Below are 16,011 nucleotides of genomic sequence, written 5' to 3'. Positions count from 1 at the left end.
ATCTATTGGAGTTTTTCGAGGAGTTTACCAGGAAAGTGGATGAAGGGAAGGCAGTGGATATTGTCTACATGGACTTCAGTAAGGCCTTTGACAAGGTCCCGCATGGGAGGTTAGTTAGGAAAATTCAGTCGCTAGGTATACATGGAGAGGTGGTAAATTGGATTAGACATTGGCTCGATGGAAGAAGCCAGTGAGTGGTGGTAGAGAATTGCTTCTCTGAGTGGAGGCCTGTGACTAGTGGTGTGCCACAGGGATCAGTGCTGGGTCCATTGTTATTTGTCATCTATATCAATGATCTGGATGATAATGTGATAAATTGGATCAGCAATTTTGCTAATGATACAAAGATTGGAGGTGTAGTGGACAGGGAGGAAGGTTTTCAAAGCTTGCAGAGGGATTTGGACCAGCTGGAAAAATGGGCTGAAAAATGGCAGATGGAGTTTAATACAGACAAGTGTGAGGTATTGCACTTTGGAAGGATAAACCAGGGTAAATGGTAAGGCTCTGAGGAGTGCAGTAGAACAGAGGGATCTGGGAATACAGATACAACATTCCCTAAAAGTGGCGTCACAGGTAGATCGGGTCGTAAAGAGAGCTTTTGGTACATTGGCCTTTATTAATCAAAGTATTGAGTATAAGAGCTGGAATGTTATGGTGAGGTTGCATACGGCATTGGTGAGGCCGAATCTGGAGTATTGTGTTCAGTTTTGGTCATCAAATTACAGTAAGGATATAAATAAGGTTGAAAGAGTGCAGAGAAAGTTTACAAGGATGTTGCCGGGACTTGAGAAACTCAGTTACAGAGAAAGGTTGAATAGGTTAGGACTTTATTCCCTGGAGCGTAGAAGAATGAGAGGAGATTTGATAGAGGTATATAAAATTATGATGGGTATAGATAGAGTGAATGCAAGCAGGCTTTTTCCACTGAAAAAGGCCTGTTTCTGTGCTGTAGTTTTTCTACGGTTTCTATAATTATAAAGTATCGGTGCAGTTTCACGGCGCAGGATCGCCACCTGCTGCTGTGAACCGGTACTGCAGGAACGGCAGGCTCGAAATGCCGCGACTCTGCTGGAGCAAAGTCAATTTATTATCAAAGTGCGCAGACGTCACGATGTATCACCTTGAAATTCATTTCCTTGTCAGTGTTTACAGCGAAATAAGTAAATACAATAGAATTTTGGGTAATTTGTTTATTATAGATAGACAAATACAATGTGTAAAAGAACAGTTTCTGTAAATAGTCATCGAATCACAGAGCACTACAGCAGAGAAACTGACCCTTCGGCCCATCTAATCTGTGCGCGCTGTTATTCTGCCGAGTCTCACTGACCTGCACCTGGATAATAGTCCACCATACCCTTCCGTTGCATGAACTTACCCAAACTTAGATATTGAAATCGAACCACTTCCACAGGCAGCTCGTTCCGGACTCGCCCCACTCTCTCAGTAAACACTCCAGCTTCCCCTGACATGTTTCACCCTTCACCCTTAACCTGTGAACTGTAGTTGTAGTCCCATCCAAACAGAGTAGAGAACTCTGCATGTATTTACCCGATATATACTGTTCCACTCATAATTGAGTAGACCTCTATCAAATCGGTCCTCGTTCACCTGAGCTCCAGGGAATTGTCCTCACCTATTCAACCTTTCCCAGTGGCTTAGGTCCTCACGTCCTGGCACATCCCTGTAAATTTTCTCTGTAGTCTTTGGATCTTATTGATACCTTTCCTGCAGGTAGGTGACCAAGAGGTCAGAAAATACTCCAAATTAGGCCTCACTAATATCTTATGCAACTTCAACATAACATCCCAACTCCAGAACTCTAAGGGTACTTTGATATATAAAAGGACACTGTGCCAAACATTTCCTTTACAAGCCCTGTACCTGAGACGCCACTTTCAGGGAATTCTGGATCTGTATTCCCAGATCCCTCTGTTATACAACTCTCCTCAGTGCACTAACATTCACCCTGTAAGTACTAGTGACACACACAAAATGCTGGAGGAACTCAGCAGGCCAGGCAGTATCTATGGAAAAGAGTACAGTCGACGTGTCGGGCCTGCTGAGTTCCTGCAGCATTTTGTGTGAGGTGTCTGTGCAACACCTCACTTGTTTCCATTAAATTCCATCTGCCGTTTTCAGTCTATTTTTCCAGCTGGACCAGATCTCGCTGTAAGCTTTGATAGTCTTCCTCGCTGTCCACTGTGCCCCGATCTGATGACTCTGGTTACCACACTATCATGCAGATCGTTGATATTGAAGACAGACAACAATGGACCCAGTACCGATCCCTGGGACACATCACTAGTCACAGGCGTCCAGTCAGAGATACAAATAATAAATAAACGCTGGAGTGCTGGAAAGCTGCTGGAATCAGTTCAGAGCTGAGGAGAGTGACGTCATCCACACCGGTTCAGGGGGCATCATTGTAGGGTAAATTTATTGTCAAAGTATAAAAACAGGGGCAAGAATTCATCGTTTACGAAATGTGGGCGTCAACAGCAGGACCAACATTTACTACCCACCGACTGTCCTTGAAAAGCGCGAAATGAGCGACTCCAGCTGCTACAGTCCGTGTAGAGTCATCCATTTAAATCCATTTCTGAACAATAATGTTAGTTACTGTTTATTAAGGTTAGTATTCTATCAATAGATGAAGTTATTGGATAATTAACGTGAGTATGGATGCAATTGTATCTCCTAACCTCTACACGAAGAAAATTCTCACCGACCAACCATTTTCCTCTCTCTCCCCTCGGAATCCTGGTTTGTGCTTCTCTCCTCTGATCGGTGAAGGTCCTGAATATCAGAATCTGTCCATTCTTCCTCTTCAACTCAATTCAAGTTTAATTGTCATTTAACCACATATGAATACTCATGAACAGCCAAACGAGACGGCGTTACTGCTGGGACAAGGTGTAAAGACACATAGCAACAGTCACACACAGTAAACACACACAAGATCACAATCACGGAAAAAGAGTCCCGAAGCCCACCTACCCCCACCCCTCCCCCCACCCGCCCCCACCCACCGCCATCTGGACGCCGCGGCTTGATGCATACAAGTCAACAAATCCACATCGAATATCGGTAAACTACAACGGCACATAATATGTATGTTTATTTAGTCTAGACACCTCAGCCCAGCGATATGGCAACCAAAAAAAGCTGGAAGAAGGGAAAAGATGCAATACAAGGGCAGACTAAGAAATAATATTAAGCGGGAAAACAAAAGGTTTTTTTTTAATTCTATGAAGAGTAAAAGGGAGCTGAGAGTTGATATTGGACCACTGGAACATGATGCTGGTGAGGCAGCAATGGGGGCAAAGAAATGGCAGATGAACTTAGTGGGTATCGTGCATCAGTCCTCACTGTGGAATCACTAGCAGCGTGCCAGAGGTCCGTGAGTGTCAGGGAGCAGGAGTGAGTGCCATTGCTACTACAAAGGAAAAAGAGCTAAACAAACCGAAAGATCTTCAGATGATAAGTCCCCTTGGCCAGATGGACTGCATGCCAGAGTTCTGAAAGAGGTTGCTGAAGTGAGAGCAGATGCGTTGGTTATGATCTTTCAAGAATGACTTGATTCTGGCATGCCACACATGAGGCTGCTAACAAGATAAAATCCGATGGCGTTACTGGAAATATACTGACATGGATAGCAGAATGGCTGACAGGCAGGAGGCAGAGAGTGGGAATAAGAGGGGCTTTTTCTGGTTGGCTGTCAGTGAATTGTGGTGTTCCTCGGGGGTGTTACGAACTGTAACGTTTTCAAACAAACCAGCAGCAAGGGATTTTACACTGAGTCTGGTTATGATGTGAAAACCACTATCTTTATTAGTAACTATATATAATATAGTAACTTAACTAAGATAAACAAAAGTTAGCAGTGTTATGTGTATATATGTGTGTAAATATAACTCACGAACCATTGAGCTTAATGGCACAAAGTTTAGAGACTTGAGATGGTTCAGTAGGAAAGTTCAGTAATCCACGTGATAAATGATGGGAGAGAGATATTTGTAATCCAAGGTGAAACGCAGAGACAAGGTAAGTACGAAGTATTCCACAGATTCCACGTTGGTAAAACGAGATAACAGTCCCCGCAGATCCTGTCCGTCCTGCCGTTCCAAATCCACATCCGAATGATCACCGAAAGTGACCCGTCACGGGAATATCGTCTTCCAGTGGTTACCACACAACAGACCCAGGCAAGGGCTACAAAAGTGGTCCCACAAGATACCCCCAAACAGTGACAGTCACACATTCGTTATGCACTCCGTGCCGATGTTTAACCCACCCTTGTGGGCCCAAGAGAGTCCCAAGCCCCAGCTGTGACAAGCTGAAGCTACCGGCTTCCCCAGTCTCTCTCTCTCTCTCTCTCTCTCTCTCTCTCTCTCTCTCTCTCTCTCTCTCTCTCTCTCTGTCTCTCTCTCTCTCTCTCGCTCTCTCTCTCTGTCTCTCTCTCTCTGTCTCTCTCTCTCTGTCTCTCTCTGTCTCTCTGTTTCTCTCTCTCTCTGTCTCTCTCTCTCTCTGTCTCTCTCTCTCTCTCTCTGTTTATGAGTTTAAGTTCGCAGCAGCCTGTGACTGACGTCATAGTCCCGCCTCACTCAGGCGCTCTTAAAGTGACAGTCCACAGTAAACGTAAACTGTGGGTTCGTAACAGGGGTCAGTATTGGGACCACGACTTGTCGCATTGTCAGCGATTTAGATAATAGAATTAATAGCCTTGTGGCAAAATTTACAGACGATACAAAGATAGGTGGAGGGGTAGGTAGTGCTGAGAAAGCAATGCGATTGCAGCAGGACTTAAGACAAATGGCAGAAAAATGACAGATGGAATACACTCACAACACGCTGGAGGAACTCAGCAGGTCAGGCAGCATCCGTGGAAAAGATCGGTCGACGTTTCGGGCCGGAACCCTTCGTCAGGACTATAGAGGGGAGGGGTAGAGGCCCTATAAAGGAGGTTGGGGGAGGGTGGGAAGGAGAAGGTGTTGCTTTGATCCCAGCATCTGCAGGTGGAATACAGTGTTGGAAAATGTACGATACTACATTTTGGTAAAAGGAAAAAACGTGCAGACTATTATCTAAATGGGGAGAAAATTTAAACATCAGAGGTGCAAACAGACCTCGGAGTCCACGTGCAAAACTACCAGAAGGTTAATTTTACAGGCTGAATCTATGGTAAAGAATGCATTAATTTCAAGGAGAATAGAATATAAAAACAAGGAGCAATGTTGAGCCTTTATAAGACTCGAGTCAGGCTGCACCTGACGTATTGGGCCCCTTATCTCAGAAAGGATGTGTTGTCATTGGAGAGAGTCCAGAGGAGGTTCACCAGGATGAGTCCGGGAATGAAGCTGTTAACATATGAGGAGCGTTTGGCAGCTTTAGGCCTGAACTCACTGGGATTTAGAAGAATGCAAGGTGGGGAGGGTGGCGGGGGGCGAGGGCGGAATCTCATTGAAACCAACGGAATACGAACTCCATGGATTGTGACTGACCGGCTGAATGCCTCCAGCATTTTACCCTCCTCACCCACCCTCTCCATTTGCCCAACATCTTTGTCACTGCCACCTCTCACCTCCCAGCTTCTGACACATTTCCACACTCCACCTCTCCCTCAGGTGTCTATCACCCCCTCACCTGCCAGCTCTTACCCTGGCTTTCCCTCCACCGTCCTACACCGGGCATCTCCGCTCTCACTTTCAGTCCAGTGGAAGGACATCGAGCCAAAACGTCATGATCCATTTCCCTCTGTAGATGCTGCCTGACACGCTGAGATTCCCCAGCCTGTTACCACCGCCACATGTCCCGTCTCCCCAAGAGTCACCCTGACCTCCCTCTCCCAGTCAGCACCACCACCACTTGTCCCACTTCACCTGTCCCGGTGCGGGTGGACTTTAGCACCCGGGGGAGCCGGGGAGCTCAGGACCCGCTCCCGCGGCTGCTGCTGAATCCGCGGTGTTTCTGTCCCGTTGACGGATGCGGTGAACGAGTTAAAATTAATGGATCGATAATTCTCAACTCGTGTTTATTTCACTCTCCGCACATTTATATTTACACTGACTTACTCCAGACGCCGGTCCCGGGACCCGACCCGTTTACAGACCCGGAGCGGAACCGGAGCAGATTCTCAGACACTCGTTTTTATTCCCAGTCCAGAAGAAAGGATAAAGTTTCTCCGTGAATTTATTCCCAGTGAAGGTGTGGAGATGGGACTTGGTCTCCGCGTTGTAAAATGAAACTGTCCCGGACTGGTAACGGAGATAAACTCCCACCCTCCCGGGGATGGGACCGTCGGGGAGACGGGACTCAGGGGAGGTGAGAACCTTCATCTCGTCATCAAACTGCCTGATGGTCCAGAATCCGGTCTCCGGACTCAGTCTCAACAATCTCTTCCTCTCCACAGACTCTGCGGCGACTCCCAGATACCAGCGCCGATTCCCCGTCACCTCCACCTCCCAGTAATGTCTCCCCGATGTGAATCCCTCCGATCCCAGCACACAAGCCCAGTGTGTGAACCTCTTCCCGGTGTCAGGGAGATCCCTCCGGGTCCCGGTCCATCTCACACTCTTCCGATCCTCAGACACCTCGAGCCGCGGATTCGCCGTTTCCACATCCAGGGTGACAGAGACTGGGGGGAGAAGCAGAGAATTAGAGAGTCCCCGGGGATCGGGGGGAGACTCGGGCAGCGCGGCCCCGGGACCGGACCGGGGGAGAGGCCGCTGGGCCTCAGGCTCAGTCGGGTGGCCGACAGGACCCTTTCCCGGGGTTTGAACCCAAACACAGCGAATGGACAACCAGCATCTTCCCGAGGTTTCTCCTCCGGGATGGAGAGCGGAGTTTTCCCCGAATAACACACACAAAGTGAATACTGCAGGGATTTAAAGAGAAGCTCTTCAGCCCAACTTGCTTTAAAGAGCTAGTTTCATTTTCCCATTCTACCTTCACACCTTTCTTATCCAGGTACCTGACAAGATGTATTTTAAAACTGCACCCACCTCTACAGTCTCCTCGGCTTCAGGGAGAAAGTCCCAGCCTGTCCTGCCTCTGCTCTTAACCCAAGCTCTCCAGTCCCAGTCACATCCTTGTAAAGCTGTTTTGCACCCTCTCCAGTTGAATAACATCCCTCCTGTAGCAAGGTAACCAGAACAGTACACACTGTTCCAAACGTGGCAGCACCAAGGTCTTGTACACACGTAACAGGAAGTCCCAGCTCCTGTACTCGGTATTCTGACCGATAAAGAAAACCACTGACCCCGTCTCTCTCTGATTCTCATGGAGAGAAAATACAGAAAACTGAGGTGCAAAGGGACTTAGATGTCCTTGTAAAGAAAGGATGTAATGTTAAAATTTATAAAGCACTGGTGGGACCTCACTTGAAGTATTGTAAGCAGGTTTAGTTTCATTATCTTGGAAAGGATATGCTGAAAAAGGAGAGAGTTTTCAAACGGGTTTCACAAAAATGATTCCAGAATTGAATGGCTTGTCATATGAAGAGTGTTTGATGGCTCTGGGTCTGTATTCACTAGAATTCAGAAGAATGATGAGAGGTCTCATTGAAACCTGTCGAATGGTTACAGTGGACGTGGAGAGGATGTTTGCTATGGTGGGAGAGTCTAACACCAGAAGACACAGCCTCAGAATAGAGGGGTGTCCTTTTAGAATGGCAATTAGGAAGAATTTCTACAGCCAACGAGTGGTGAATCTGTGGAATTCTTTGCCACAGATTGCTGTGGAGGCCAAATCTTTGTGTATATTTAAGACAGAGGTTGATAGATCCTGCGGAAGGGTATCAGCCTAAAACGCTGACTGTACTCTGTGACGAGAATACACATAAAATTAAGATGTTTGCTGGCCTGGGTTAGCATCAGTGACATCAGCAAGTCTGCCACCTGCCCTCAGGGGAAGGAGAGATAGGGAACAATGGAGCCGCGTCTGGAGATGTGTAATGAAGGGACGTGGGAGAGAGAGAGCTGTCTGGAGCGGCTCCCCTTTTGAACCCTGAACTGTTTGAAGTGATGGACAGGCGATACCCCAGCAGGGGGATAAAAAGGGACCAGTTCGCTAAGACAGGACACACACGCCACCCGAGGTAACGAGACCCTGGAAGCGGTGCGCCTCTCACGAGTGGGTGAGAGGTATCAGACAACGGCCAGGGTGGAAAGGTACGATCAGCGGGAACCCGGTGTGTGTCCGCCCTTGCCTGGGTGCCGGGTTCACTGCAGAGGATCGACTGCATCTGGAGGAGGGGTCACAGTCGGTGACCTCAGGTGACATCACCAAGGACCCGCCCAAAAGTTGCTTGTGAGCAATCTCGCCGGTCTGTGAGTGAAGCCGTTCTGAATGATCAGTTGTTCCTGTTCTATATCTCTCTTCCCCCACGTTGTCCATCGCCATAGCAACGATTACTGCGAACTGAACTACTAACTGGATTGAACTTTGAGTCACTTTGAAATTTGGTCATTTACCCCTAGACAACGATAGAGCTTGATTGATGCTGTTATCTTAATTCTGTGCACATGTGTGTTTATCATCGCTGAACTGTTGCATTTATTATCCTTTCGATTACTGTGTTGCTTGTTTCTTTAATAAAACTTTCTTAGTTCTAGTACTCCAGACTCCAACTGAGTGATCCATTTCTGCTGGTTTGGCAACCCAGTTACGGGGTACGTAACATAAGTGGGGTTCTCGTCCGCGATTTTGAACGCTAAATTTGGGACGGAGTAATTGATTGGGTTAAAATTCCCGAAAGAAAGAAAAGACAAACAGCAGAAATGGAGGCTGAGGAATTTATAAAGGCGCCGACCTTGGAGGCATTAGAGGATGCCAGGAAATCGGAATTGATAGCTGTGGCCAAATGGTTGAATCTTGCTAAGGTGAAGTCGACAATGAGGAGAGAGGAGATACACAGAGCTATTGTAGAGCACTATGTATCTAAAGGTGTGTTTCCCTAAGGTGAGCTGGGGGTGGTGTCTATTGAAAAACCTGCTGGAGACGCGGTACAGGTACAGCTTGAAAAACTGAGACTCGAGCACGAGTTCCGGGTACGGCAGTTAGAACACGAAGAGAAGCAGTTAGAAAGGCAGGAGAGAGAGTCAGAAAGGCAAGAGAGAGAAAGACAGTTGGAGAGAGAAGAGAAAGAGAGGGACAGACAGTTAGAGAGAGAGGAGAAAGAGAGGCAATGGGAGCGAGAAGAGAGAGGGAAACAGAGGGAAAGGGAATTTGAGCTGGAGAAGTTAAAGATAAGGGCAGAGCAGGGGCTCGTGCCGAACCAAGGTGGAGGGTTCCGGGCGACCCAGGAGGTTAGGCTGGTTCCCCCATTTGACGATACCGACGTGGATCGGTACTTCCTCCACTTCGAAAAAGTGGCTATAAGTCAGGACTGGCCGAGGGATAAGTGGGTTGTTTTACTTCAGAGTGTACTGAAAGGGAAGGCCCAAGAAGCTTACTCAGCTTTGTCCGCGGAAGATGCCCAGAGGTATGAGGTGGTGAAAGAGGCCATCCTCAGGATTTATGAGTTGGTCCCGGAGGCATACCGGCAGAGGTTCCGGAATGCGAGGAAGCAGTGGGACCGCACGTATTTGGAGTTTGCCCGTGAGATGCAAACATATTGTGAGCGTTGGTGCGCCTCGAAGCGGGTAGAGGGGGATTATGACAGACTGCTACAACTGATCCTGATTGAGCAGTTTAAAGGTTGTGTCCCTGAGGGTATGAGACCCTACCTCGATGAGAAAGAGGCAGCCACGTTAGCCGCTACTGCTAAGTTAGCGGATGAGTATGCGTTGACGCATAAAATGAAGTTTGCCCCGAGTAAAGGCTACCAGAAGGGTAGTCAGGACGGAGGGGAGAGTCCGCCGGAAAAGTCAGAAAGTAAGCCGGGGACTAGTGAAAAGGATAAGGTAGACCGGGAGCAGTCTGGTAGGAAGTCTCCTGGGGTCGTCTGTTATAATTGTGGGAAAGCCGGACACTTTGCGTCCAGGTGCTTTGCCCCAAGGAAGGAGACGGGGAAAGGAAAAGCGGAAATTTGGAATGGCTGTATCGAGCTGTTAAGCGAACCGCTAGGGAAGGACAGGTCTGAAAAAGTCCAGGAAGGGCGCGAGAGGTTTATCTCGGCCGGACTGATGTCAGTGAAGGAGGGGTTAAAACCAGTTCCAGTGCGGATCTGGAGAGACACGGGAGCGTGTCAGTCACTAATACTGAAGAGTGTATTAGAGTTTAGCTCAGAGACCCAGACTGGGGAGGTAGAGGTCAAAGGTGTTGGGGAAGGGACAGAGTCAGTCCCTTTGCACCAGATACACTTATAGAGCAACCTGGTCTCTGGACTAGTCACGGTCGGGGTGAGGTCCGAATTACCGATGAAAGACGTGGAAGTCTTGCTCGGTAATGACATCGCCGGAGGAATTGTGTTCCCCGCCGTGAGGCTGACAAGTCAGCCTGCCAGCATGGAGGCCCCGCCCGTGGACTCGCAGGTTTATCCCGTTTGCGCAGTAACTCGGCGGATGGCGAGGAAAGCTGCAGAGGCCGACATGAATTTAGCTGAAACATTTCTGCCAACCTTGTATGAGACAGGGTGTAGTGAGACAAGAGGTAGTGAGGGAGCTGGGACGGACGTAGCAGTAGCCAGGAAAGAATTTGTGCAGACGCAGGAGCGAGACGAGGGGCTGATGGTTTTTGCCGAGACCGCTCTCTCTGACACAGCTTTAACAAGGGAACTAGTAGGCTATTGTGCGGATGAGGAAGTGCTAAGGAAGAAAGGGAAATCAAGTACAGTACCCGCAGATGAGGAATGGAGGGTGGTGCAAAAGAGTTATGGGGATGAGGTTTTTAACATGGCCCACGAGGTACCCCCCAGTGGACATTTTGCGGTGCTGGAGGAAACAGTTGGTGGAATCATGAAAGAGGTTTACCGGCTGCCCAGGAGGAAGGATGTTATTGATCATGACCGACACGAACTGAGACGGTCACCGGCTTTTGATATGCTAACAAACCTAGTCGGTGTTAGCGTGGAAATCAATGAAGCTAGGGGCCCCCTGATAAGAGAAAAAAAACATTTTGAAAAGATTAGTATGGGATCGATCAGATGGGAGAAGGCTATTGTTTTGGCCGGGTCTACTGATAAGGTCTCTCCCTTAATCCCCGAACAAAGCGAATCTTTAGAAGGAGTAATTAAACGACTCGCACCCATGTGTTTGATTGTCCCGAGGAAATGCAAAGAACTGGGACGTTGGGTGATGTCTGTTACAATAGGGTAGCCTAGTAAAGAACATGCATATATAATGAGTAATTCAGTGACTAAAGGGCTGATGAACACAGCGGTGTGTATTGGCAATTTAATACGGCTGTCTGAAGCCAGTTTGATAGTGAACCTTGAAAAAAATGAATTCGGCCACACGAGGGTCACTTACCTGGGAATTGTGGTGACACAGGGGCAGCTGGCAGCGATGCAAGCTACAGTACAGGCTATCGCTGACCTCCCAACCCCGACAGACAAGAGGGTCCTCAGAAGGCTCTTGGAGATGGTGGGGTACTGCAGGAAGTTTTGCAATAACTCTGCGGTCAATACCCGTCCCCCTCCTACTAAGCCCTTGCGAGAGAAAACTGAGTGGGAATGGGATGACCCTTGTTATTGTGGTCCGGGACAAAGCCAAATGGGAGGTTACATTGATCGCAATTCATCAGTGTTTTTGGCCACTATGAAGTTTGCTGAGTTGGAGCCTGGTCTAAGGGATTATTAATAACACGTGTAAAAGGAACAGAAAATGTGATGACTGTCTGTCAAGGTGTTGACAGCTTCAAACTCGCTGTGTTAGCCAAATAGCTGTTAAAGATGTATATTTGTGTATGTATCAAATAATGTATTCATGTTTGTAATTTTTACCTCCCGGTAAAAATCCTTAAAGGGGGGAAGTGTGACGAGAATACACATAAAATTAAGATGTTTGCTGGCCTGGGTTAGCATCAGTGACATCAGCAAGTGGTCTGCCACCTGCCCTCAGGGGAAGGAGAGATAGGGAACAATGGAGCCGCGTCTGGAGATGTGTAATGAAGGGACGTGGGAGAGAGAGAGCTGTCTGGAGCGGCTCCCCCTTTGAACCCTGAACTGTTTGAAGTGATGGACAGGCGATACCCCAGCAGGGGGATAAAAAGGGACCAGTTCGCTAAGACAGGACACACACGCCACCCGAGGTAACGAGACCCTGGAAGCGGTGCGCCTCTCACGAGTGGGTGAGAGGTATCAGACAACGGCCAGGGTGGAAAGGTACGATCAGCGGGAACCCGGTGTGTGTCCGCCCTTGCCTGGGTGCCGGGTTCACTGCAGAGGATCGACTGCATCTGGAGGAGGGGTCACAGTCGGTGACCTCAGGTGACATCACCAAGGACCCGCCCAAAAGTTGCTTGTGAGCAATCTCGCCGGTCTGTGAGTGAAGCCGTTCTGAATGATCAGTTGTTCCTGTTCTATATCTCTCTTCCCCCACGTTGTCCATCGCCATAGCAACGATTACTGCGAACTGAACTACTAACTGGATTGAACTTTGAGTCACTTTGAAATTTGGTCATTTACCCCTAGACAACGATAGAGCTTGATTGATGCTGTTATCTTAATTCTGTGCACATGTGTGTTTATCATCGCTGAACTGTTGCATTTATTATCCTTTCGATTACTGTGTTGCTTGTTTCTTTAATAAAACTTTCTTAGTTCTAGTACTCCAGACTCCAACTGAGTGATCCATTTCTGCTGGTTTGGCAACCCAGTTACGGGGTACGTAACAACTCTTTTCCATAGATGCTGCCTGGCCTGCTGAGTTCCTCCAGCACTTTGTGTGTGTTGCTTGATAGACCCTTGATTGGTCAGGGCACCAAAGGATACGGGGAGAAGGCAGGAGTGTGAGACTGAGAGGAAAATTGGGTCAGCATGCTGAAATAGTGGAGCAGATGATGGGCCGAATGGCCTAATTCTGGTCCTGAGTCTGATGCTCATATGGTCTGATCTGAGGGGTGAGTGTACTGAACAATGAGTGGTTGATGTTGGAACTTGCTGCCAGAGGAGGTGATGGTATCGGATACAATCACTGTGTTGAAGAGACACTCAGAAAGACAATTCAATAGGGATGGCACAGAAGTAGACAAACCTAATGCCAACCAATGGGATAAGGGTAGATGGTAAATAGGTCAGCACAGAGGTGATGGGCCCAAGAGCCCATTTCTGTGCGATACGATGATGACTCTGTGACATGAAACGGACTAAATGACTGAGACGCACAGTCCTCCGGTACAGAGAGTTCCAGATATAAACTATCCTTTGAGGGTTCACACCATCCTGAGACAGTGACCTTTGATACTCGAACCCTCAGACCAGGGAAACTTCCTCCGTGCATCCTCCCTGTTGAGCCTGGGATGAGTTTTGTGTTTCCCTGAGATCTCCTCTCATTCCTCTAAACAGGGAACAGAGAACATAGAACAGTACAACACAGAAACCGGCCCTTCATTCAACATGACAGTGACATACCGATGCCAGCATTAATTCCTCTTCTGTACCAGTTCACCAAAACCTTAATTCCTTGATCTTCCAACAGTTTTCTAACTGCACCTTAAATATATACGCAACAATCAGGACTCACACAATCAGCTGCAGGAACTCAGTGGGTCGAGCAGCGCCTGTGGAGGAAAGGGACTGTTGGCGTTTCATGTCGAAATCAGGACTGAGAGTGGGGAGGAAGATGGCCAGGAGAGAGACGAGAAGGGGAGTGATGCGACAGGAGTCTGAGGTGACTGTGGACTGAGGAGGGGTGAAGGTTGATGAGACGAGTCTGAGGTGACTGTGGACTGAGGAGGGGTGAAGGATGATGAGACGAGTCTGAGGTGACTGTGGACTGAGGAGGGGTGAAGGATAATGAGACGAGTCTGAGGTGACTGTGGACTGAGGAGGGGTGAAGGATGATGAGACAAGTCTGAGGTGACTGTGGGCTGAGGAGTGGTGAAAGATGATGAGACGAGTCTGAGGTGACTGTGGACTGAGGAGGGGTGAAGGATGATGAGACGAGTCTGAGGTGACTGTGGACTGAGGAGGGGTGAAGGATGATGAGACGAGTCTGAGGTGACTGTGGACTGAGAAAGGGTGAAGGATGATGAGACGAGTCTGAGGTGACTGTGGACTGAGGATGGGTGAAGGATGATGAGACGAGTCTGAGCTGACTGTGGACTGAGGATGGGTGAAGGATGATGAGACGAGTCTGAGGTGACTGTGGACTGAGGATGGGTGAAGGATGATGAGACGAGTCTGAGGTGACTGTGGGCTGAGGAGTGGTGAAAGATGATGAGACGAGTCTGAGGTGACTGTGGACTGAGGAGGGGTGAAGGATGATGAGACGAGTCTGAGGTGACTGTGGGCTGAGGAGTGGTGAAGGGTGATGAGACGAGTCTGAGGTGACTGTGGACTGAGGAGGGGTAAAGGATGATGAGACGAGTCAGAGGTGACTGTGGACTGAGGATGGGTGAAGGATGATGAGACGAGTCTGAGGTGACTGTGGACTGAGAAAGGGTGAAGGATGATGAGACGAGTCTGAGGTGACTGTGGACTGAGGATGGGTGAAGGGTGATGAGACGAGTCTGAGGTGACTGTGGACTGAGAAAGGGTGAAGGATGATGAGACGAGTCTGAGGTGATGTGGACTGAGGAGGGGTGATGGATGATGAGCAGGTTGCCCCAGGTAGGGCGGGGTGAGGATGTGAGCTGGAGTTGGGAGACATTGGGAAGTGAATGATAGACAAAGACAGACACAGAGACAAAACGGTGAGTGCAAGATGGAGTGAAGTTTTGGGGGAGGGTGGGGAGTGTGAGCTGATAATGGGAACCATTGGGGGAGAGATGAATGACAGATGGAACCAGAACCAGGTGGGATAGGGGTGGAAAGCAGGTGGGTGAACTGTGTGTTTCGGGGGAACTCGAAAGTGGAGAGTGATGAAGATGGGTTGTGAGGGTCCCTTTGCCTCTTTATGTAACCCCAACCCCCTCAGACCCTCATTAGGAAAGGGGATGAAATTACAGGGACCCTGGCAGATATATTTGCTTCACGTTTAGCCACAGCTGACTGGAAAGCGGCTGAGGTTGTCCATTTAATTAATAGGGCTGGAAGATGACACTGGGGAACTCCAGGACACTGAGCCTAACATCAGTGGTTGGAAAGTTTCTGAGAGACGGGATAGAGCAGCATCTGGAAAGGTGAGGACGACATTGTGCTCGCAAAATCACATCTCACAAATTTGACTGAGATTCTTGAAGAGGTGACAGAGAGGATTGACCAGGACAGGGTGATTGACATTGTCCACATGAACTTCACCAAGGCCGTTGACATCGATGGTAGACCACACTCGGAGTACTGTGTGCATTCCTGGTTGCCGGACTGTGGGATGGATGTCATTACACTGGACAGGAAGCTTCAGGAGGATGTTACCAGGACTGGAGGGCTTGGTTTAAAATGAGAGACTGTATAAACTGGAGCTATTTCCCTGGAGTTTAGGGGTGACCCCTTGTCAAGGTATATAAAATCATGGGGGGGCAAAGGTAAGGTGCCATTTTTTCCCCAGAATAAGGTGTCCAAAACTGGAGGGTGTAGATTTAAGGTGAGAGGGGAATGATTTATAAGGGATCTTTGTCCCCCTTCCCACAAACCCACTCCCCTCACAGCCCCTGATCACCCACACACTCCACTCTCTGTCCTGATGCAGGGTTTCCATCATTAATGATAAATTTATTGAGATACAGAGAGGAATCGGTCCTTCCAGCCCTTCGAACCACACCACCCAGCAATCCCCTGATTTAATCCTAGACGCATCATGGGACAATTTACAATGACCTACCAACCATTACATCTCTGGACTGTGGGAGGAAACCAGAGCACACGGAGGAAACCCACACGGTCCCAGGGAGAACGTACAAACTCCGTGCAGGCAGCGGTGGGAATTGAACTCTTGTCACCTGTACTGTGAAGCGTTGTGCTAACCACTA

The 16,011-nt window shown here is 48.5% G+C and overlaps 1 protein-coding gene across 1 annotated transcript in view; it reads right to left on the bottom strand.

Annotated features, from left to right (window-relative positions):
* LOC134346416 (uncharacterized) overlaps window positions 1-16,011 on the bottom strand; it is a 72,641-nt gene that overhangs the window by 44,295 nt on the left and 12,335 nt on the right. The window contains exons 6-7 of the mRNA XM_063047786.1: window positions 6,113-6,637; window positions 5,883-5,970 (exon numbers count right to left, since the gene is read on the bottom strand). Coding sequence (XP_062903856.1) covers window positions 5,883-5,970; window positions 6,113-6,637 — 613 coding nt within the window. The remainder of the gene's footprint in view (window positions 1-5,882; window positions 5,971-6,112; window positions 6,638-16,011) is intronic.

This window comes from Mobula hypostoma, chromosome 5 (genome assembly GCF_963921235.1).
Source record: "Mobula hypostoma chromosome 5, sMobHyp1.1, whole genome shotgun sequence".
NCBI lineage: Eukaryota > Metazoa > Chordata > Chondrichthyes > Myliobatiformes > Myliobatidae > Mobula > Mobula hypostoma.
This window is presented reverse-complemented; position numbering and strand designations above follow the sequence as displayed.